The sequence below is a fragment of the Telopea speciosissima genome, chromosome 8, assembly GCF_018873765.1.
Source record: "Telopea speciosissima isolate NSW1024214 ecotype Mountain lineage chromosome 8, Tspe_v1, whole genome shotgun sequence".
Classification (NCBI taxonomy): Eukaryota; Viridiplantae; Streptophyta; class Magnoliopsida; order Proteales; family Proteaceae; genus Telopea; species Telopea speciosissima.
The window spans coordinates 52609506-52633764 of record NC_057923.1 but is presented as its reverse complement, the minus strand read 5'-3'; the positions used below and the strand labels follow the sequence as shown (position 1 = coordinate 52633764).

Sequence of the window (24259 nt, the reverse complement as noted above, 5' to 3'; positions counted from 1 at the left end):
AAAACCCTGGAGATGGTTCCAATCCCTCAAATCCTCTAAAGCCTATGTTGGGCTAGGTGCTTTGGACCCTAACGAAGCTTGGGACTCACCTCCCTAACCCTAGGAACCATGTGGTCTCATGTATGGAAGGCTGGAGATAGAAATCCTTCCAAATCTCGAAAAGAGATTTGACGGATCCACGAACAGATCCATCATCGTGGTTCCGTCCGTTGATCCGTTCGGTTTAACCTGGTTGACTGGTTGGGACGGAGCTAGGATCGGATTCACCTGGTAATTTCGTCCATAGTTTCGTTCGCTCTCGAGAATGTCTCAGGGTCCGGATGGATACACTAATGGATTCACCTGGAGGTTCCGTCCGTGAATCCATCCCATCTATTTTCACTATATGCTTGGACGGAGCCAGGAATGGACTCACCTGGTTGCCTCCGCCCCTGCGTCCGTCCGTATTGTCTTGACTTAAACCTCAAAATAACTATTGGGACCCCTTATGGGACCCACCTATACTCTTCTAACATTATTCTCATGCATTCCCAGACTTCGTAACTTGTGCAGGAGAGCGTATACTGAGACAAATCCATTTAGACACCCTAAGCAACAATCGAACAACTGGTGAGTGGCTTTTGGGTGATGTTTGGGCTTGTTATATATATATATATATATCTTATAAATGCTCATATGCTTGCATCCATTATGAACATGTTGCATTTTTGCATATGAACTATATTGGTTACAAATGAATGTGATGAGGATATGTTTACTTTACATTATTGTATCAAGTTACGGTGCCGGGTATGCCGGTGCTGGAACCCCAGAAATGCTTATGAAAATTATTGTTTATCATTCTGCCCTGTATGCGTCATGCCATGCTGGTACTCGGGTACTAGATGGAATGGGACGTTGATGCACCCAGAATACCTCTCGGGACGATAGGACTCGCATGTAGTATATCTGCGGCTAGGATTCACTTCCCTATGCTACGACCCTTACCAACAGGGGCTTAGGTGTTGGGTGATCAGGGCTCCTTGTTGCCTATGGGGGAGAGAGGCTAGGTCAGGGATGACCACTGATCATCGGGGTCCTCCACTGGGTGGTCTTGGTGGCTTCGACCAACGTAGGATCCTTGGTGATAATAAAGGTTTCATTGTGGCGATAAATTAAGTGACCCACAGTATCTCCCGAGTTATCATAGTAGCATATACCCCGATTTAGACTGTTTGTTAGGTGAAAAATCTATTAACATTACATTCATCATGGACTATTTGTGATTGTGTGTTTGTGCATTCCCCTTCCCCTCACTGGCTCAGTGGAGCTAACCCCTGTGTACACACTCTTTTAGATTTTGATGCAGATGGTGGATACCTGGCTGGTCTTGAGGCCCAACCAACAAATTATGATGGTATTGGCATGGAGGAACCCGAGGCTGTGTCGGAGGAACATGACGATGGATGCCCTTATGACGATTGTGCCTACGGGCCATGATGTTGTTGAGGATAATCTCCTCTTTTGATTCTTTTGGGGCTTTGTGCCCATTATGAACATTTGTCTGTAATTACTTTATATTCTTTTAAGTAGTTACGTCATAGTCAGTCGGCAAAGAGTGTTAAACTATTATTGTATCACCTCGCCAGCTGAACATATAGTAACTGTTACTTATGTCGCTTCCGCTTATATTTAATTACTCTGTTTTGAATGGAATATTCCTTTCTTTCCTGAAATTTGCAATCATTATGCTCGTCCTTGACTGATGACTATGGAGTGGGACACTGTATCATTGATCCTGGTAGGAAAGGGGATGATGTGTGTCATCCTAGTCACCCCTTGACTGGGCTTTATTCTTATCTTGGAATGGGGGCGTGACAGAGTAGGTTGGCAAATTTTATTCCACCCAATTAAGTGACACTTTTTCCTCCCTTTAAATTATTATTGAAGTCAAAAGGCTGTTTCCCAAGGATCTTTATCTTCTCCAGTTCTCTGCCCGATCCAGTTCCTCTAACAAGAGGGGTTGGAATGACCACCCTACCCCTGCCCAAACACTTTGCCCGGGTGGGGCCCATCACCCCCTATTTGAGGAACTGGGGAACTGGGCCAGGCAGTGAACTGGAGGAGATAATTTTCCTAATACCCAAGCATATCCATACCCCCCCCCTCTTTTTCTTTTTCTTTTTTTCTTTTGCCGTACTTAGACTTAGCATTGATTTGAACTGATCCCCATAGAGATTTGTCAAACTAATATCTCCTCCCTAGATAAATCGACCAGGGTTTTGGGAAGAGAAAAGTAGTAAGAACAAAGAAGAAAAAAGAGGAAAACCTAGCTCTAAGAAATTAAAATCAGAATATTAAAGTCCATTTATAATTTTTGGGAAAGAGAACGGAAAGAGAATGCCACTCGGTCGTGCAGTACACACCGCCCCTGTGCTTAGACACAGGGGCTTGCATTTTGACCCCCACACCCCTAGAAAGATGGAAATGACTAGGGGTGCAATGGTAATTTGGCACACCCTTGTGTCTGGGCACAGGGGTGGCCTGCGCTGCGTGACCAGTGGCATTCTTTCTCCCATATTTTTTATATTCAATCTATTGGTTTTAGTTAGGCCAAAATAAAAGTCCATTTATAACTAAGTTTCAATATGCCTATTTTGTATCCCATTCCAAGGGTTTTTATTCTCTAATGTAGTAAATTCATATAAAGAATGTTGTGTATTTATGTTATATATTCTACCAAAAAAAGTATTTATGTTATATTATTTTAGGAGAGAGAATGTTGCTTGGATGCGTTGCCGCTGCATCAGCACAGGGCCAATGGGAGATGCACCTAGGCATCGAGCATGGGGTGGGGTGGTTATTTCACCACCCCTTGTGTTTGGGTGTAGCGGCGCACGACCAAGCAGTGTTCTTTTTCCCATTATTTTATTTAGTTCAAAGCAATATTAATTATTTATACAAACCAAAATTTTTCATTCTACAACTATGAATATAAGTGTAGAAGCAGACTAAATGCATTTAGAGTATAATGTTAAAACAGATAAAAGTATATAAAGTATCTCGCAATTATAAACTTAGGACAAGGTTTCTACAAAGGCAGTGCAAGAAGGAATTTGCACACTACAACCAATGAGGGGTTGGAAAATAGTATCATCCATATGTGACTTATATGGGGCCCACATAATCGGAATAGGAGAGAGAAATGTTAGTGTGGGTCACATTGTTTATCATGTGAGGAGGGTATATAAAGGAATCTATACAAGAGTAGTGTAGCAATCTTTTTCTCTATAAAATTTATTGAGCAAGTCGAGTGCAACACTGTCATCATTTGGTAGGTCTTTTTTTTTTTTTATCTATCCTATCTACCTGCCCAATGGGACTTTAACTACCAACTACAAGGGGGGAAAGGTGGGAAGGGAGATAAGGTGGGGGGAGGGAGAGAGCCTTATGGCACAAATGTGAAACAGGAGAGTCAATCCCATGACCTCCTGGGGGCGACGCACTCAACTAGCATGCCACCGACTAACTGAGCAGGCGACTGTTCACACTTAATTGGTAAGTCAAGTGGACCAATCCTAGTGAGAAGTTGCTCTCTCTCTCTCTCTCTCTTTCTCTCTCTAAATTTTGAGTCAATTCTTACTCTAAAATGCAGGGAAGTGAAAACATTGAAAAACACAAATCTTTGAACAATTTTAGATGACTCTTGAAAGTGCAATGAAAAGTGTGCAAAACAAGCCGGGTCATACTATTTGAATTATGCCATAAATTTAACACCTAACTAATACATAGTGTCCTTTTCTTGTTCAATGGTTTGGACTTAGTCCACATGATATGTCTTAAAAATGGTTCACCAATGGGTGACCAACACTTGGCATGCAAAGGAACAAATCAAAATGAAAGACAAGGCTACAGCTGTTGTAACCCACATAAGGTTCATACTCCTCCACCGCCTCTCATCCTATAAATAGGAAGGCAAAGCTAAGGTAAAAGGGGGTGGTCAATAAACCACTGCTCTTTCCACTTCCCAACTCTCACTACTATTATTTGAATTATTGATTTTAACATCGACGAGTCCACATCAGAGCCAGCTTCAATCCTCTCTCTTGCTCAACTCTTAGCTTGTGGTGTACAGATCACAGTAACCAACTTTTGAGTCTTTCCCTTTTGGTGGGAATACCCTCTTTAACTTCTTTTGAGTAATTTATGTCTGGTATTGCTAAACGCGTTTATGCTAAAATTTCTAAAATTTAAGCGTCAGAAACACTTCTAAAATGTCTTCCCCCAACCCATTTCTTCCCCTAATATACTCTTAATTTAACTCTTATCTGTCAAACCACCAAAAGTGATAATGAGAGCTTCCAACTCCCACCATCTAATGTCAATCACTCATTCAACTATTTCCCTATTTACAAACAGTTTCAGTACTTCATTTATGAGAAGAGAAATATAGGTTCCCAGCAGATAACTTCATTACAACCTCAAACTCGATCTACTAGCAGAGAAATAAGTTTCCATTGGCTTGTCATTTGAACACAGAATCAAACCTTTGTTATTGTCATTTCCACATCAAAGGACCAGATAAAGAATATGAAGGTAATGCTAAATGTTTCCTGTTACATTGTTTAATCCTCTTCAAGTTTGATGATTTAAATTCGTTTCCTCACTGGAAGTGTAATTTTATGGTTAAATTATGCAGCAAAAGATAGTGATGAAGGTGCAGATGAACTGCCAGAAGTGCAGGACCAAGGCCTGTGAGATTGCTGCTTCTTCAGATGGTAAGTAGTAGCAGTAGTAGTAATTAGTAGTACTATATTATTAATCTCCTCTGCCTTGATTTCTGATCAAGTGATAAATGAAAGAGTGTGTTGGGGCTATGATGTCTTGTATTCTGTTGTTTAGATTAGTGGGTTATTTCAAAGGGCCATTAAGAGGTCCATAGGGCTATTTAGATATTTTGGTAAAATTCTTGTATAGGGTTTCGCTACAAATTTGTACCAAGGGTTCTTTCTCTATGTGAGGACGAACAACTGTAATCCTATACTTCACTGATAGTGAAACAGATATCATCTCATCGTGGACGTAGGCATTCTTGCCGAACCATATAAATCCTTGTATGCACTATGTGATTGTTTGTTTGTGGTTTCCATTCTTTTCTGCATTGTTATAGGTTTCGTTTTCTATAGGTGTGGAGGAGATAAGGATAGAAGGGGAGGAGAAAGATCAGGTGGTGGTGATAGGGGAAGGGGTGGATTCCATTCGCATGGTCCAGTGTTTGCGGAAAAAGGTTGGATGGGCTTACATCTTAAGCATTGGTGAAGTAAAGCCCAATAATCCAAAGCAGCAGCAGCAGCAGAAGCAGGAGGAGAAGAAGGAACAGGAGAAATCCAGTTCCAAACCAGCAACTCACTCTGATCCTCAAGCTTTTCAATATCATCATCATCATCATCATTATTATTCGCAGTTCGTAGGATACGATGTGATTTACGAAGAACCAATGCCAAGTTATAACTGCTCTCTCATGTGATCGCTCATACTGAAATCACATTGCTAGTTAGCACTCACTACTCAGGGATGAGTAGAGGTGTACGTTATTACAATATTAAGATAAGAAATAATGGAATGATTCTTGCAAAGAATGGAATTTCAATAACCTGTATGCGGATCAATTGCTCAAATCAATATTTTTCCTGTTTTCCACCCCTAAATTGCTTTCAAATCAATCATTTCTTGGTTCAACTGGTAAGAGTAATAGAATATTAATTTTCATACCAAAAAATAAAAAATGGTAAGATTAATAGCGTTTCGTGCTACTAATTATCATAGTTGGATGGAGTGAAACCTTAGGAATTGGGTTAGAAGATCTAGAACTATTCAGCAAATCTGGGATTGAGAAGATTTGAAGTTAGGAGTCATATGCAAACTTTCCATGACTATTGTATTGATACTCCGCACAATAGGTTCTTGGTTTTTTCTTGGGAGTTACCAACTTGACTTGTGATGCCCATTAGTTCCCCTATGTAAGGGTGGTTTTTTCATGTTGTGTATTTTTTTTCTTTTTTCCTTTTTGGCTTTCCCTGTTTCTCATGTAAAAGGTCCTTTGATTTCCGTATGCTTTGTTGAAAATATTAGTTATGGGAAAAGTTTTTGTACGACGTTAGCTCAAAATGAAATTGTACACTTCATCATAAATGCATCATAAAAACCCCTACCCCTTTTGTTAGATTTTAAAGAGGGTTCCTTTATTCACCTAAAACTACACTCAAACAGTGTAAGTGTAGGGAACCCTCTCCCATTGGCTATTCACCCAAAAAAAAAATTCTTTGGTCAAATTAATTGATGTGGATTCCTCGATCAGATCGGTTGATCAATGAAAGAACATTAGTTACAATGATATGATGGAAAACCTTATTCCTTTGGGGACTTTAACTACAGTTACAATAGATAAAGGGAGGGGAGGAGGAAAGGGGGTGTGTTATTGCACAAGGTGAAGACTAGAGAATCGAACCCGTGAGCTCCTAAGAATCTTCACTCTACCCACAAGACACCAATCAACTGAGCAAGTAATTGTCTTCAAAGCAATGGAGATTGGGTTCGGGAGCACTATAGTGTACGTGGGCCCCCATGAGGGTTGTGGTCAACCCTAGCAAGAGCGCGAATATTGAGGGCGGGATTATAGCGTGAGTCCAACACCCATGTTGAAGTCATCGTGGATTAAGCGCAGGAGTTGTCACTCACGACCAGATTTGCACCTCCACTGCCACGTCAGCCATTCCTCGGAGGTAAGGGTGTCAAAACCAAATCAAACCGTTTAAACCAAAATCGTTTTATAAATGGTTCGGTTTTAGTTTTAAATTTGAGACTGTTTAGTTAAACGGTTAACTAGATGACCATTTAAACCAACGGCACACGTACTGCTTATGTAAGCCGTTTAAAACAGATTAAATATACATAGTAAGTTAGGTCATTCATGGTTAAAATAAACAACTATAATGAGAAAAAACAAATCCCACTAAAAATTTAAGAGACAATCAAACATTTCGAATAAAAAAATTAAAAAATATAAACGGTTATAACCTTATAATAAGAAAACATATAACAATAACCAATTCAATTCAATGATAAATTTACATTTATTTGAATAAAAATTATAACCAACATATAATGATAACCAATTTCAATTCAATGTTAAGTTTACATCTATTTCAATAAATAAAAAAAATTTATAAAAGAAAGAAGTCGTGTGAATTAAGAATCAAAAATTAAAAATTAAAAAATTAAAAAAAAAAAAAAAAAACTGTTTAAAACCCTATAGACCGTTTAAAGTCATTTAAAACCGAAATCCATTGATATCGAAACCATTCAAACCGTTCTACCCCTAGCTAGACTTAAGATTTAGACACAACTCATTCATTAAAGGTTCAAGAGAAATGCTAGTACTACAAAGATCTTAAATTTTGAAATTTTAAAAAATTATATTACATATTTTTAATCGAGGAAAAAAATTATTTCCGTATTTTTTGTTTTTTTAGTACATACATGCAATGCAATGACTTCGGATTGCAATTCGTAAATTTGTATCAATAGCATTTCCTACATTGAACTCCTATTTTGCAACAAATTATACCAGATTCCTCTCTCACAAGTCTATATTGTAAGTGGGATTGTCTGAATGACACCTCTACATAGGTATATTTAGAATATGTAATCTTTTTTTGATTATCCCTTGTTTTATTCTCAAAAGCTTTTTAAGTAACGGGTAAAAAAGGATTTTCGGAATAATTTGAAACTTATTTACATCATATCATTCTCAAAAGAAAAATTGTCATTGTCTCGAATATTTTTCGAGTACATATGTGAAATGACAAGATTTTATCATGATTGAAAGAAAAATGTGTTACACTAAGAGGGCCAAAAAATAAGGTTACAAATTATTCGACACCTCAGTGTCAATAAAAAATTAACTAAGTTTTTAGGGCAAATAGTTTCGAAGACCATCGTTGGCAAACAAGAAATTTGTAAGGGGACTCTGAAGAAAACCCAGTAAAGACCATGTACTATTAGTAGTAATAGTATTATAATACTAGTGCATATGGCGTCATCTCACGGTGTCTTGTGAGAGAGCGTAGGAAACACTAACAAGTAGAGATCTTTTCCCCTAAAAGTATATAGCAATATGTGGCCGCGGATTACAATAACCGCAGCTATAGATTAGTAGTGTGTGGTGTCAATAGATTTGTAACCTTCCTTTTTACCTCTTATTTTATTCCAAAAAGTTATTTAATGCAGAGGTTAAAAAAAAAAAGAATTTTCAAAAAGTTAAAAGTCATTTAATAATCGTAGTTATATATTCTCTACTAAGGGTCTCAATTTGGGACCAGAACCGGGAACCGTCCCGCTAAAATCCGGTATCGGACCGTCCCATTAATAAACGGAATGGTATTGGGATCTGATTTTGATATTGAATAATAAATGGGATGGGAAGGTTCTGGGACGAGATTCCCAATGGTACCAGTACTGAAATACCGGTTAGGTACCGAAACTATTAGTACCCTTTTAAAAGGTATATTTCATGTTATTGTATGGAAAGTATATGGCAGTAGTTTGATGTATCTTAGTGTATTTTCTCTTATGGAGATTTTAGCCAATGGACCTTTAGTTCCATTTCTCTAAACTTGTTTTGTGATGGCACTAAAACCATACATGAGCTTGTTTATTTCGTCCTCATTAATTCTTAGACGTCGTTTTGAGAAATTTACATGTGATCTTTGGGAGTTTGAAGAAGTAAAACCATGAAATTCATCTTGGATTCATACTCTAAGTTGCTTTCTAATAATGGAACCATTTCGGAACCATTAAAGTTCTTCTCCCTTTTTTACTGGGCTTAGAACCGTTTAGGAACCGGTACCGTCCCATCCCGTTAATAATCGGGACTAGGACTTAGGTTTGGTCCTGTTTACTAAATGGGACGGTATTGGGATTGGCACCTTTAGTACCGGTACCGGTGTGGATCCATCCTGAATACCGGGAACCGTCCAATTGACACCCTTATTCTCTACCCAACAAGAACTATTTGACCAATCCGTATTGGTATCGGATCGATATCGGCCTTGATCGATCCCGAGTCCGATACCTGGATTAATACGAACCTTGATTTGGACATACAATGGCAGTTTCAAGAAGCCATCACGATAAATGTACCTATAGCAGCGATTTTTTTAACTGCCATGAAATGAATTGTATTAAACCACATTTAACGGTGTTTGTATAGAAATCACTGATACATACATACTTATACACAACGACAATTATTTAGAACTGCTACCATAGATATGTCTTTAACGGTGGTTTGTTAAAACCACCACTAGATACTTCATAAACAACAGTTACGAAAACCCGAAGTTAAGGTCTCCCAAGGAGAACCCCAAGGGGTCAGCTCAGTAGGCAAAAGACCAACTCCTCAAATAAGAGGTCATGAGTTCAAACCACCTTGGGGCTTATCCCTATCCTTTAATTCCCCCCTTCATATTATACAAGCTCTTAATCAAAAAAAAAAAAAATGGTCTCCCAAGGAGCACATTGCGTGGTGAGTGTTTTTCTTGTAGTGTGTAGAATCTTTCTTCAAAGAGATTCTTAAATTTATGTGTATTGGTAAAAATCAATGTTTGGAAAGACCTTGAATAGAATCTAGAAGATGAGCCTAAATTCGGTAATAGATATTCATTACCATATTTTTTACCACCCAAAAAAAATTATTACTAATGGTAGTGTACACATATTTTGTAGTTGATCGATTTCAAAAAAGACATAAAATTGTATGGCTCAAATCTATTTGTGTCTTTTGGAAAAGTCATTGATTCCAACAACGATCTTTACTTAGATAATTTAGTAGGTTTTGCCCACTAGAGAGAAAGTTTTCCTTCACCCACGGTGAATGAATGAAATAACCGGAGTCCCAACTCATTATTAATCCTCCTATTTATTCGGAGTCCAAATCAATCGTACTATTTTTTGACAACCATCTTAGCATATAATGATGGCCATAGATGAAAGAATTCTTCCTTTACTTGAAAAAAATGTTCCTAAATATTTTATTTATTTTTCTTAAATTTTAATAGGGATAGACGATTTTTTCTCCTCCCAGGTTCCCTGCCCGGTCAGGTTCTTAGGTTCCTCTCATAGGGAGGGTGAAAATGATGACCTCACCCCACCCGGGCAGTGTGTTTGGGCAGGGGGTGAGGTCGTCATTTTTGACCCCCTATGAGAGGAACCTACGAACCTGACTGGGTAGAGAACCGGAGAGGAGTTAGATTCAGGATAGACACACTGTTGTGTCTATCTCTCATCCCCCCCCCCCCTTTTGAAATGACTCTCATGCCCCTCCTGTATGATGTCCGGTCTCGCACCCCCATTGGTGCCACCCACTAGTTTACTGCACGTGGACAGGGTGCCTATCCCTCCCCAACCCATTTTAATATTGAGTAAAGGTTTTTTGAACCGTTGGAGTAGGATACACTAATATTTCTGTGTCAATCACTCTCCTCCTCACATGAAATGTCTTTCCTGTCCTCCCATTTATTGCATCTCATTGATGCACTTCCTTGTACCGCTTGCTTAGAGAACCTTCTTATTTAATATTTGGGAAAATTTCACGGACACCCCCTAAAAGTATCCAATATCTCAAAAACTTACCATACTTGGTCAAAATGTCACAGACACCCCCTATTTTTATGAATTTGTATCAATTTAGTCCACTCCGTTAGTCTCTGCAGTTAAATGTCTATTAACTCTTTTTAAATGGCGAAATTACCCTTACCACAGTGAAATCCCTATAATACCCTTAATGATGAATTAATGACTTTTTATTCCTTTTTTCTCCCCTTCTTCTCCTTCTTTTCCTTCTGCTGTTTCTTCCGCCGCCGCCACCCCCTCCACCCCTCCTTCCCCCCTTCCCTCCACCCCTCCTTCTCCTTCTTCTCCTTCTGCTGTTCAAGTTTTGTTCTATTCAAAGCTTGAACAGATCGATTTTTCCAAAATAAGTGGTTACAGTATCCTGAAAATCGCTTCTTTGCCTTTCCTTATAATTTTAAAAGCTGTTGTTACCCAAAAAAGAGACATCACAAAGAACAATCTCAGAACCACCAAACTGACGAAGAACTCATCGTATGTAGAAAAGCTCTGGTCGCCGTCATTACAGGTACAAACCCTAAATCTTTCCCCCGAAAAGTATCCATTTTTCTGTTCGGATTTCTAATTTTTTCATCTTCACTAGGTTATATGTTCCTCTAATGCTTTCTGATTTAACTTTTTATTTCTTCGTTTTTTCTTCTGATGATGTCTTCTAATCAGATCTTAAGGCCGAAACTCTCCTTCCACACCCTATTCACAGAACTACATCCCTTCTAGTTGATGCTTTTGATGTTTAGATCTATAAGACCCTCAAATTCTTTCACCTGTCCAATTACACACACATACAAGCTGTATATTTAGTATGCATTATACTTCTGTGTAGCCCCTGAATCTCTTCTTCCCTTGTTGGAGAAAGCCATGCTGGGAAGGTGATGGGGTCTCTGTAATTCTGATCAAAGATGTAATTTTTAACAGCCAAAGTGTGAATCACTTTAGCCATTTCAAATAAGGTAATGAAGAAAATTTTCTGTTGAAATTTCAGATATGGGAAGATATAAATTTTTGTCTTTTGGAATCTTAGCCAACCTGTGTACGTCCCAAATCATGTGACATGTTCCATGTTCTGAGGTCATACTTCACTGTTCAAATGGCCCACTTACGTGACAATTATTTGGCATTCTTAGAAAGAAAATTCAGAGAGAAAATGAGGGTGAAACCCTAACTATCTGAAGCGGTAGGGATGGGGAGAGGAAAGATCATGATCCAAAGGATCGACAATTCGACGAGCAGGTAGGTGACTTTCTCAAAGCGAAGGAACGGATTACAGAAGAAGGCTAAGGAGTTAGCGATCCTAACTCAGGGAAATCCATCCCTGTTTTAGACTTTTTTTTCCTTGCCTTGCCGCTGGTAATAGTCACCGGAGCAGGTAATGGTCGCCAGAGCCGGAGCCATAGAGGGAAGAAGATAAAATGATAGTTTTGTCCTTTTATTTAAATAATTAAGGGGTAAAATGAATATTTCACCTTTGGGCACTAACTGTGCTTAACGTTTGGGGTGTTTGTGACATTTTGACTAAATATGGTAAGTTTCTGAGATATTGAATACTTTTAGGGGGTGTCCGTGAAATTTTCCCAACAATATTTTTAGTGGAATATTTCTCTGAGTCAATAGAATCTTCCATCTTCGACCCAGGGAAAACATGGAGCCACCGATTCATTGGCTGGGTTTCGGCTCAAGCAAACCAGGCAGCAGAATTGCAAAAACCATTAGCGATGATCAGATGAGCTTGCTTTACAAGAGAACCCTTATGGAAGCCATAGGATTGGAACTTATGGAGGGGCTCATTGCAAGAAACTTACATTGGATTGGAATAATTTATTCCTTCTCAAAGCCGTTCAATGCTCTAGTCCGTCCGTAGAAAGAGCAGCGAAACTAGAAACCAGAAACCAGAAATCGTCACGGTTGTATTATTGTAGACGTTGGCACTTTTTTCCATTTAAAATGTCAAGTAGACGTTGGAACCTGGAAGCCAATTGGAGGGAATGCTAATGGTGGTCTTTTGGGGTAGGCTTTATTCCTTCATCCCTCAGTCGTATAAATACTCTTCAGAGCATGATCGTTTCAACAAGAACATCATAGTCAAAAGCTTTCTACTCACAGTGATCGGAGAATAGAGAAATATGTCTAGTACTGCTGGCAAGGTTATACACTGCAGAGGTATTAACTCATCGAAGAGGATCCCTCTTATACTTCAAGTCTTATTATTGGATCTTTTCCCACCAAATTGTTAGATCAGTACTGCTACCTTTTCTTAATTTTTGTTTTTATTTTCTTTTGGGTGTCAATTGGGATCTGGGTTCTATCCAGGAGTTTCAGGTTTACAGCTTTTTGAGTTTTCTGGAATCTTTACTGCTCATTAATGAATCACAGAACCGGGTTTTTATAATAATCTCTGAATTGGGTTGTAATTAGAATTGAGAATTGGGATCTGGGTTCTATCCAGGAATTTCAGGTTTACAGCTTTTTGAGTTTTCTGGAATCTTTACTGCTCATTAATGAATCACAGAACCGGGTTTTTATAATAATCTCTGAATTGGGTTGTAATTAGAATTGAGAAGGGTTTGATTTTGATGATTTTTTTTTTTCTTTTTCTTTTTCTGTTTCATGGTTGATTAATCTTGTTGCTCTCTCTCTCTCTCTCTCTCTCTCTCTCTCTGTGTGTGTGTGTGTGTGTGTGTGTGTGTGTGTGTGTGTGTGTGCAGCTGCGGTGGCATGGGAAGCAGGGAAGCCACTAGTGATCGAAAAAGTGGAGGTGGCGCCACCACAGGCAATGGAGGTTCGTTTGAAGATCCTCTACACCTCACTCTGCCATACTGATGTCTACTTCTGGGAGGCCAAGGTAACAACTTCTATATGTGACTTGAGAATTGAAACTGATAATGTAGAGATGATAAGAAGGCAATGACAATCTTCTATTCTTTCTCTTTTTTCATCTCTGTTTGAATTGGAACTGACATGGGGTTTCCTGTTTTATTTTGCAGGGACAAAATCCCCTGTTTCCCCGCATTTATGGGCACGAGGCAGGAGGGTATGTACATCTAAATCCAACTATTTCATAAGATTTCATAAATCTATCATCTATTTTAAGTTCATGCTAGACCTGTTGATGATTTGAAATGGGCTCCAAGGATTCTGTTCTTATTCTATAGTTAAGCCATATAACTAATTTGGTCTGTTTGATTTGTTGATTTGTAGGATTGTGGAGAGTGTGGGAGAGGGAGTAACAGATCTCCAACCAGGAGACCATGTCCTACCAGTGTTCACAGGGGAATGCAAGGAGTGTGACCACTGCAAGTCAGAGGAGAGCAACATGTGCAGGCTCCTCAGGATCAACACAGACAGGGGTGTGATGATCAATGATGGAAAGTCAAGGTTCTCCATCAATGGGAAGCCCATCTACCACTTCGTCGGTACTTCAACCTTCAGCGAATACACCGTCTGCCATGTTGGGTCTGTTGCGAAGATCAACCCTTTGGCTCCTCTTGATAAAGTTTGTGTTCTAAGCTGTGGAATCTCCACTGGTTAGTAAATAAATGAAATCAGTCATCCCTCCTCAAATGTAACTTCTTTTTTGCCTTCTGTTTATTTGATTGATGGATTTTGTGTGTGTTTTAGGTCTTGGTGCCACCCTTAATGTTGCAAAACCTACAAAGGGTTCAACAGTGGCAGTCTTTGGTTTAGGAGCAGTAGGCCTTGCTGTGAGTTTCTATCTTTTGCAGTGGATGATTTTGCTATATATTTTGCCCCCATTCATCTAGTCAAGTCTTATGGTGTTGCCATGTGATTAGGCTGCAGAAGGTGCCAGGATTGCCGGAGCTTCAAGGATTATTGGTGTTGATTTGAACTCTACCAGATTCAATGAAGGTAACTGATCCTTTCCTGTCCCAAGTCATTGCATTGCAATATAAAGTAGTAGGGATCTAAAATCTGTTTTTGATTGCTTTACTTGAAACTGATCCATGATTGGTCATTCTTTCTCTCAACAGCAAAGAAGTTTGGTGTTACTGAGTTTGTGAACCCAAAAGACTATGACAAACCAGTTCAGGAGGTTTGTTTCTAAATTTCTATAAAATATGTCTTTTTACTGATTAGCAATCTGCTGTTTGTCTATCTTTAGTAGTTTGAATATGCAAATTCAATTCTGATTTTCTCTTACCAAGTTTCTTATCCGATGTTAACTCTGTCCTTCGATTATTCTGTTTAGGTGCTTGCTGAGATTACTAATGGGGGAGTTGACCGGAGCATTGAGTGTACTGGAAATATTGATGCCATGATCTCTGCATTTGAATGCGTTCATGACGTATGTTCTGCATACATTCCTGTTGTCCTCTTTGTATTTTATTTACTTTCCTGATTCCTTATTCTTGGTTAAGTGTGAAGTTTACAATATCTAGTGACATTGGTTGCATCTAAATCAACAGGGTTGGGGTGTTGCTGTTCTTGTTGGGGTTCCACACAAAGAGGCTGTCTTCAAGACACACCCCATGAATGTATTGAACGAAAGGACTCTCAAAGGAACCTTCTTTGGGAACTACAAGCCTCGTTCAGATCTTCCGTCTGTTGTAGAGAAATATATGAATGAGGTTAGCAAGCAATGCTATCTATTTAATATTTTTAACTAGATTTGTCTGAACAAAAATAGTATAAGGCTTTGGTCAAGTGACCAAAATTAGAACATAATGTGGGAGTTAATTGTCTGGTGTGCAGGAACTTGAGCTGGAGAAGTTCATAACTCATTCAGTCCCATTCTCAGAGATCAACAAGGCTTTCGAGTTGATGCTTAAAGGAGAAGGCCTCCGATGCATCATCAGTATGGATGATTAGAATGGGGATGTCAAACATTCAATCTAATAATCTGAAGTCCATATGAAGTGAGATGAAAAGATGGACTTGTTGGGTTGTCTGTGGTCTCTGGATATATGTGTATGTTTTTTCATTTGTGAACATTCGGTGTCATGTGATCAAAGATAGAATTTTATTTGTTTTTACAATTTTCTGCATATTAAAAGATCAGGATTCAAGTATTCCTCAAACTTCTAAATACAACTTTGTAAATACTAGTCAGATGGAAACAAGAATTGTCTTCTTGTATATGTTGGAACAAACATGATGATTACGGATCCGATGATCAAGGCCTTAGTGCCAAAGTTCTACACAGATCTTGTTGCAGATATGAAAAATGATTAAGAGTTAATGTTGTTAAAGAGTATACATCGCATTGGAAGCAATAGTCGGTTCAACACTATTCTATAACTATATTTTGATAACAGAGTTTTCACGCATCCACTCACCGTAGGCTGTGATCGTGGAAGGATCCTTTAGATCAGTAATAGGAGGATCATCAGTTATATACTTCAGTTTTCCTTTGGCATGAATGTAAGCATGTACTGCCTGGGCCCATAAGAGGTAGTTTGAAACTCTGGAGAGTTTGATGGTAGTAATATGGACTTGAACATTATCCATGGTGGTTTAGGATCAGCTACGATATCAACTAATCATCAACACAGTACAAAAGTAACAGCAATAGTATAGATATACTCGGCACTTGAGAGAATCAGAACTAGCGTTTCAAAAACCCAATAGTAAAGGTACATCAGTAGTAGAATCAAAATTAGGGTTTCAAAACCCAATAAAGTAGGTACTGCCGGCTCTTTAGGAGGATCTAAAAGATTAGGGTTTATCAACCCAAATCAAATATATATACAGACTTAGGGTTTAACAACCCAAGCTTTAGTAGATAAGATGGATCGAACAATGCACTTGGAGAGGGAATAAGATCCCAAAAACAAACTCACATGTGATGTGCTGAACCGATAGGAGAAATTGTAGATAAAAAGAACAATTGAAATTTATCCTAAACAGGGTACCGCATGGAGTGAGAGAAACTGCCCTTGAATGGACTCGAAGGATCTGATTAGATCCACTTTTCAACCAGGGTATTCTTCAAGTGTAATGGAGATCCACTGGTTGGATCAGAAATTAAAAATTAATTTTCTAGGATGAACAACAATCGATCTTCACTCCATGTAATAATAGATTGGAATAGTAGAAACCCTAATTTTTCATTAGAATCATCAACTAGGGCTTAACTTGAAGTAGTATGCAGACTTTAACAAAAACCCTAATACGTTTGATGTATACAATTCTATAAAAGTATTTGGTCATGACACTCTTTTATAGTGATCACATTTTTATTGATGTCTCTGGATGTTTCTTTCTTTTATCCTTATGTGTACACATTTGCTTTGATAATAGTAAGATATTATGTTGGACCATTAAGTTACAGAATTTATGTCTATTCCCTACTTATGTGCACTGGTTTGAATGGAGTTGCTAGCATTGTGACTATGGAAAGGAGTATGTCGATATACATGATGTATAACCGTCATGATCCGCATTAGTAGTTTTGTTCAGACAAGGAATTGTGATTGTGTTGGTATAAAGTGATTAGGTTACTTTTCTTTAGTATGGTGTTTAAAATCCAAATTACGTTTGAGATATCATTATGTGGTCATATGGTTCAAGTGGGAGATTGTAGGAATTATATTTTAATGCTTAATTATCCCACATGACCTATAACTTTATCTCTATTATATTAGTTATTGAATTTTATTAATGAAACTCATTGATTACCAACTTGGAGATTAGAGTCCTACCCTAATTAGTAATCCGTAATGGGAGGAGTGTATCACATATCTACATGAAGGACTCTAGCTCCTCCCTATGTTTCAACTGTTTTTTTATCGACACCATCATTGAGAAACATTGAGGAAGATTAAGAGAGACCTAGAAGCTCCGGAGATTAGAGTCCTACTCTAATTAGTAATCCTTAATGGGAGGAGTGCATCATAGTATCTACATAAAGGACTCTAGGTCCTCCCTCTGTTTCAAGCGTTTTTTATCCACACGATCATTGAGAAACATTGAGGAAGATTAAGAGGGAGAAACCTAGAAACTCCACTATTCATTCTTGCTGCAGTGATCAAAGACGAACGTCATCATGGTTAGTGGGAGTCAAGGTATCGTCGCACAACATATGTCAGTGAACGGTATGCGTCCCCTCTCTTATGTTTGTGATTCATGAATGCGTTGGCAAGATCTTTATGAATTCGTGAGTGTGAGGATATAATAATCTTACATTTCCTTCCCTCCCCCCACCCTTTTTAACTATTGCTAAGTGTCTCATAAAAAAACTAGGGAAATTTACGTCTACCACCCTTGGAATTTCTTCTATTTTATAAACCTCCCTTGTATTTTGAAAGATTCTTACAAACATGCCCCTACTGTTAGATAAGAATAGTTAAGTGATGATGTCATCGCCCAAATATAAACTAAATGCCCATAATACCCTTAATGAAGGTGTTATTCCATACTTACCCCCATTTGTTTGAAACACCATCTTCTCAAAAGAGAGAGCCGAACACAGAGTTGCCATCGCCATTCCCATCGCAGAACAACTGGCATCGCCATTCCCATCACAGACGTTGCCATCACCATTGTTGAACACTGGTAAGGACGTTGCCAATGTAAACAACTCACACTCCGACATGGCTACTCTTCCTCTGCGAGTCTGAACTGCTCACCTACCTGAAGAGGCATGGCTACTCTTCCTCAACTCTCCTAAAGCTGTAAAGCTACGTGGCTACCAACTGGGACTGAAGGTAAGCTTTTCCCCTTGATTCCATTTTCTATTTGACATCAATTTGAGCTCTAGAGTTGTCTAAAATTAGATTACTGGAGTTTAATGGCTAAAGTTCTAGGGTTGTTTAACTGATTTCTCATTTTCGTTCCCTGACTGAGACATCAATTTGAGTTTTAGGGTTCTCTAAAATCAACTTTTCCCCTTTCCTTGCCTGAATGCAATGTATTCATAGGGTATGAGATTCATTCCATATCTCCTTGGTGTGACTAGACAACACTTGGCAATCACGTAATACACAATTCTCTCGTAGGACTGAAGTGGAGTAAATAACCAAAAGACCTAAATTATTAGGACTCTCTATCTGCTTGGAGAACCGCTGGCCTTTTTCATCTATATATGTAGAGAAATAATGAAATTATGCAATAAGGGAACTGCCAGAAGCTTCAAGCTTTCACTCCTAACCTTGACTAACAAGGTTAGCCTGCAACACAAGGCTCATGCGCATAAGCATGTTGTTGTAAGAAAACCCTTGTGATACCTACTTCTTCTTCTTGATCATCTATATAAATACACCAATGCACCCTCCTCCATACATGTTGTTTTTCTATTCTATTATTATTGTTTTTCATCGCTGTCTCTCTCTCTCTCTCCCTATTGTACATGGTTTTTCTTCTTGTCATTAATATTTCTCTAATCAAGTAATATTTAATGTGAGTAGTTTACCAAACATTAGCTCAATATTAAATTGATATCTAAGATATAATAATTTATTCAACATTAATGTAATCCCACATATGTTGTATTTATTTAGTATTTACGGGCATAAGTGGCAATCACTGTTCTTTGTTCTTTTGATTAAACTCCTGAGCTAACTTGATTGCATCTCCCTTTGTATTGTCATATTAGAGGCACCATGAAATTAATTTGCAAAATCCAGTTTAATTGGCAAGGTAAATCTGCACAGAAGATGGTAGATTCAGACATGTATAGCAACCTAGACATGGTCTATGACATCTACAACACAGTGTTAAGAGAAGAACCTGTTGACCATATACTCAATTTCAAAATGAAATCTATCCACCCAACCGGAATAGTGCAAGAGTTTAATGATGATAGAGCTATTCTTGGGTTGTTGAATTCGCATGATGCTGATGTATTCCAATTGCATGTATATGATCTTAAGATGAACTATAAACATAGGGAAGATTGTAAAATCAACAGCTTGTAGACACCTCATTTTGTCTTTTCCCCGGAGATTTTCCATAACGATGATGAGTACCCTCCAAAGCCTAAAGTCGGTGTATCTGTGGATGTAGCGTCAGTATGCACTGCCCAAATCCGTTGACCAATCGTCGACACCCCCTGTCGGAGCCCAACACTAGGGCCTAGCTCCAACCCCTCCAAGATCCCTTGGAAGGGTTAGCCCTTATCCAGACACCTTGGAACTAGCCTGGCCCAACACATAACCTGGCCCAAACAACCCAAATCATGCATGTCAACACTTAAAGGCCCCGAGTCGACATCGAACCCACCTTCCATCGACATCGAGCCATGCCCTTTGACTGTTGGACAGAACATTTCTAGTGTCTAACTTACTCCGACATTCAGAATGGAAATTTTGACACTCAAACACTAACCCTCGATGTCGAGTACTGTTCATCGACAGCCAGTCAATGTCGACCTTACCCCCTTTCGATATCGACTCAGGCAATTTCAATGTCGAATCTCTACAAATTCGAGAAGCCAAAACTTGCCATGCTTAGCTCCGATCTCGATTCTTTTAGCGACCAAGCCAATTTTTTACACCTTGGATCTCAATCTTGGCTCCCTTAGGCCCCAAGAAACGTTCTCTAAGGCAACTAAACACTTGCCCCCCCCCATTGGCTCCTACCTTAACTTTACACACACCGTCGATGCAAAGACAACCCTCTTGCACTGTCACGCCCCTATTCCTGACAAGGAATATAATACAATATAAAGGGTGACTAGGACGACGTGTGTCATCCTACTAAGCTGCCTGGATCACTGACACAGTGTCCCAACGCACAGTCATGACCAATATTAACACAATATAATATCAGAATGCATAAAAGGAATATTATATTCCAAGGATCAGTAGTATTACGGAAGCGTATAAAATCAAATAGTTACAAGATGTTCAAAGGCTAGGTGATAAATATAGTAGTTAGTTATATTTTCAATGACCATCTAATATCTATCAAAAGGCTATAACAGTAAATGTTTATACACAGGCCTAAGCCCCAAAAGTAATCAAAAAGGGATCAAGTCCCAAGAATCCTCACGGCTCGTAGGCGCAATCATCGCAAGGACACCAGCCGACATGTTCCTCAAACACGGCTTCCGGCTCCTCCTCACCAATCTCATCGTATCCCAAGGGCTGAACTCCAAGTCCCGCGAGATATCTGTCACCTGCATCATAGTCTAAAAAGTGTGCGCATGAGGGGGTTAGCTCAACTGAGCCAGTGAGGGGATGGGGATGCACAAACACGCAATTCACATAGTCCAATGATGCATGCACATGTTAATTCTATTTTTCCACCTATCACACAACTAAGTCAGAGGTATATGCTACTGCAACAACTCGGGAGACACTGTGGGTCACTTAACTTATCGTCACAATGAAACCTTAATTGTCACCTGGGGCCTACGCCGATCGAAGCCTCCAAGACCACTCAGTAGTAGACCCTCGATAACCAATACTACCATGACTGGCCTCTCTCCCCTCCACAGAATCCGTTGTATTGATTACCCAACACCTAAACCCCTATTGGTAAGGGTCGTAGCATAAGGGTGCAGGTCCTAGCCACAGATATTCTACATGAAATTCCTATCGTCCAGAGAGATAATCCGGGCGCATCAACTTTTCATCTAGTTTAGTGCCCGATTACCAGCACATCACGGCGCATACAGTTCAATTTGAAATTCAATCAAAATATTATATATAATCCGGGGCTCCAGCACCGGCATTCATCGACACCATAACCCAATAAGAAAAGGAAAGCAACCATAACATTAATATATCATCTCCATTAAAAGTATGCAAAATGCACAAGCATGCCTAATAAGATATACTATTAGCATGATACATGTATATTTAATGATAGCAAACCCAAACAAAACCAAACCCACTCACTATATGTATGCCAAGCTCCAAGATTATAAGTTGCCGCCTCGATCAAGCAATAAGCCATAAGATGGATATATTAACCTAACAAGGAGTAAAAACTAAGGTTAAACAAGCAAAGGAAAAGGATCCCCAAAAGGTCTCCCATAACCACTTAAGTACAAGGTTTCAGAAATAGGGTGGTTTCATGACTGGTCTCATGCCCTATTTTCGAGACCACAGGTAAATCCTAGAAAACCAAGGGCTCAGAACAGTCTCAGTTAAGTGCGGTTGCACAAGTGGTTTGTCTCAGAAAATGAAACCACACATAAATCCTAACTTTTCAGGGGCCTTCCCATGGAGATAATCTCAAGGTGGTTCCGTGCAGGTCTTAAGCCACATGTAAAACCTCACACCTGCAGGTCCAAAATCCAAAGGATATTCCTCCAAGGGTTCCCTTTTTAAGTAGTTTAAAAGCATAGGAACACCGAGGAAGCTTCTTCCTATGACCATTAGGGTTCTAAGACCTCCCTAGGTCCATTCAACCCAAGGAATTCAAGAGAAGAAACCGAGAAGAACCTAATCTAAAGCATATTAGGGTAGAAACCCTAAATCTCTCAAATAGAATGAGATTGCTAGTCTGAGAACTTGTAATGGAGTGAAATAACTCCACCATAGCCAAGGCTTAGAGGTTCCATTGATTCTTTGGGTTCCAAGAGAACCCTAGGTTAAGTCTCTCCCATTTTCCAACCCTTAAAACCCAAATAAAAGAAGAGAGAAAGTTTTAATGGCTTACCTACCCCCAAGATAAGAGAGCTCCACGATTTATGGCTGCAAGAGGTGGGGTCTCAACCTCCAACCAAGCTTCTCCTCCTTCCTCCTCCTTTTCTCCTTCCTCTTTCACTCCTCTTTCTCTCCTCCACGATTTAGGTTAGATGGGAGAAGTAAATGAGAATTGAATGCTCTCTCCCCCTTTAGACTTATTTATAGAAAATGGATCTTAGGTTTTTTAAGTTAAATGGGTCAAGAGATAAATGGATCTACCCATTAGTTCTATTTAGGTAAGAGAATGGAATAACCCATCCTTGGGTCAAATAGAGTTATATAGGCCATTAAGTTAGATGGGCCATATTAGTTAAATGGCTACTTAAGTTAAATGGGCCCGCCCACTGTTTACGATTAGGAAAGAGCCTAGTTCAAGGATGGGTTCACATGATATGGGTATAAGCTCTTCACATGTCTCCCCAAGGCAAGTGGGACCCACAAGTGAAATATTCAACTAAAATAGCCCGGGCAGCTCAAACCTTGTCCCGTACTTCGGGGTCACTGAGGAAAAGAATAAATAATAAGGCTTAAAGGCTAGAACTTACTTTTCCCTGGTCATGGTTTGTCACCCATGACCCCGAATAGCTCCACCACGGCAATGCTAAGCTCATCACTGAACGAAGTGTCCAACTGAGGTGATGGTCCAAGATGCTCTCTCCTAAACTCCTCGCTTCCCGGGCTGGTACTTGGAGGATAGTCAACAAAATCGCCGTCAACGAACTTTTCCCACTGGCGGTTGAGGAACCTCTCCGCCACAGGCAAGCCTGTACTGTGGTCAATGATTTTGTAGCTGGGTTTGACCATTATGGAGAACAGGTCACCAGCATACATGGTAGCGGTACCTACACGTCACAAGGAAGAAATAATATTTAATTATATCCCGGGGTGCGGGTATAACATCCCCCCACCTTATAAGAAAACTCATCCTCAAAATTTGACGTACCTTGTAGATAAGCAAGAAAAGGGTATTTCGCCTACATCTCTACCTCCGCCTCCCAAGTCGCTTCCTCTTCCGAATGGTTGCACCATTTCACCTTCACATAATGGATGGGCCGGTTGCGAAGGTGAACAACCTTGCTGTCTAGAATCTTCTCAGGCTACTCTTTGTAGGACATATCGGCTGCAAGCTCTGGCGGTTCATGTGACAAAATATGGCTTGGGTCATGGATGTACTTCCTCAACATAGGCACGTGGAAGACATCATGCACACCTTCCAAAGATGGAGGGAGTGCTAACCGATATGCCACTGGTCCAATCCGTGCAAGGATCTCAAAAGGCCCTATAAACCTCGAGCTCAGCTTGCCCTTCTTGTTGAAACGCATCACCCCTTTAGAGGGCGATACCTTAAGGAACACTTTGTCACCAACAACAAATTCAAGGTCCTTCCGCCTCAGTTCTGCATAACCTTTCTGCCTGGACTGAGCCGCCTTGATCCGCTCACGAATCAAATCCACTTTCTCGCATGTCGCCTGAATCAACTCGGGACCAAGAATACTCCGTTCACCCACCTCATCCCAGTATAGAGGTGTCTGGCATTTCTTTCCATACTGAGCCTCAAATGGTGCCATGCCAATAGTCGCCTGGTAACTGTTATTATAAGCAAACTCAATGAGTGAGAGGTGCTCATCCCAACTGCCCTGCATATCAACGACACAAGCTCGGAGCATATCTTCCAACGTCTGAATGGTCCTCTCCGATTGCCCATCTGTCTGAGGGTGGACAGTTGTACTGAAACTCAACAGTGTACCCTTTGCCTTCTAAAAACCACCCCAGAATTTAGATGTCAATCTTCGATCCCGGTCGAAGATGATGCTAACTGGAACTCTGTGCAGACGAACCACATTATCAATGTACAAGCGAGCCAGCTTGTATCGAATAGGTGATCTTCATGGGGATGAAGTGAGCCGTCTTCGTCAATCTATCAACAAAAACCCATATGGCATCAACACTAGGTGTGCGGGGTAATCCTGTGACGAAGTCCATAGTAGCATGCTCCCACT

The 24259-nt window shown here is 39.6% G+C and overlaps 2 protein-coding genes across 2 annotated transcripts; both read left to right on the top strand.

The window, feature by feature from the left end:
* Window positions 1–4491: 4491 nt before the first annotated feature.
* Window positions 4492–5506, top strand: LOC122672430 (heavy metal-associated isoprenylated plant protein 47-like). The gene is made up of 3 exons (XM_043869906.1): window positions 4492–4575; window positions 4679–4757; window positions 5166–5506. The coding sequence occupies exons 1-3, from the start codon at window positions 4570–4572 to the stop codon at window positions 5504–5506; spliced, it is 426 nt and encodes a 141-aa protein (XP_043725841.1). The 5' UTR covers window positions 4492–4569.
* On the top strand, window positions 4904–15564 carry LOC122670420 (alcohol dehydrogenase 1). The gene is made up of 11 exons (XM_043867290.1): window positions 4904–4913; window positions 12778–12825; window positions 13371–13507; window positions 13650–13696; window positions 13864–14189; window positions 14284–14366; window positions 14457–14532; window positions 14655–14716; window positions 14873–14968; window positions 15090–15251; window positions 15376–15564. The coding sequence occupies exons 2-11, from the start codon at window positions 12789–12791 to the stop codon at window positions 15490–15492; spliced, it is 1143 nt and encodes a 380-aa protein (XP_043723225.1). The 5' UTR covers window positions 4904–4913; window positions 12778–12788; the 3' UTR covers window positions 15493–15564.
* The last annotated feature ends 8695 nt before the right edge of the window (window positions 15565–24259 follow it).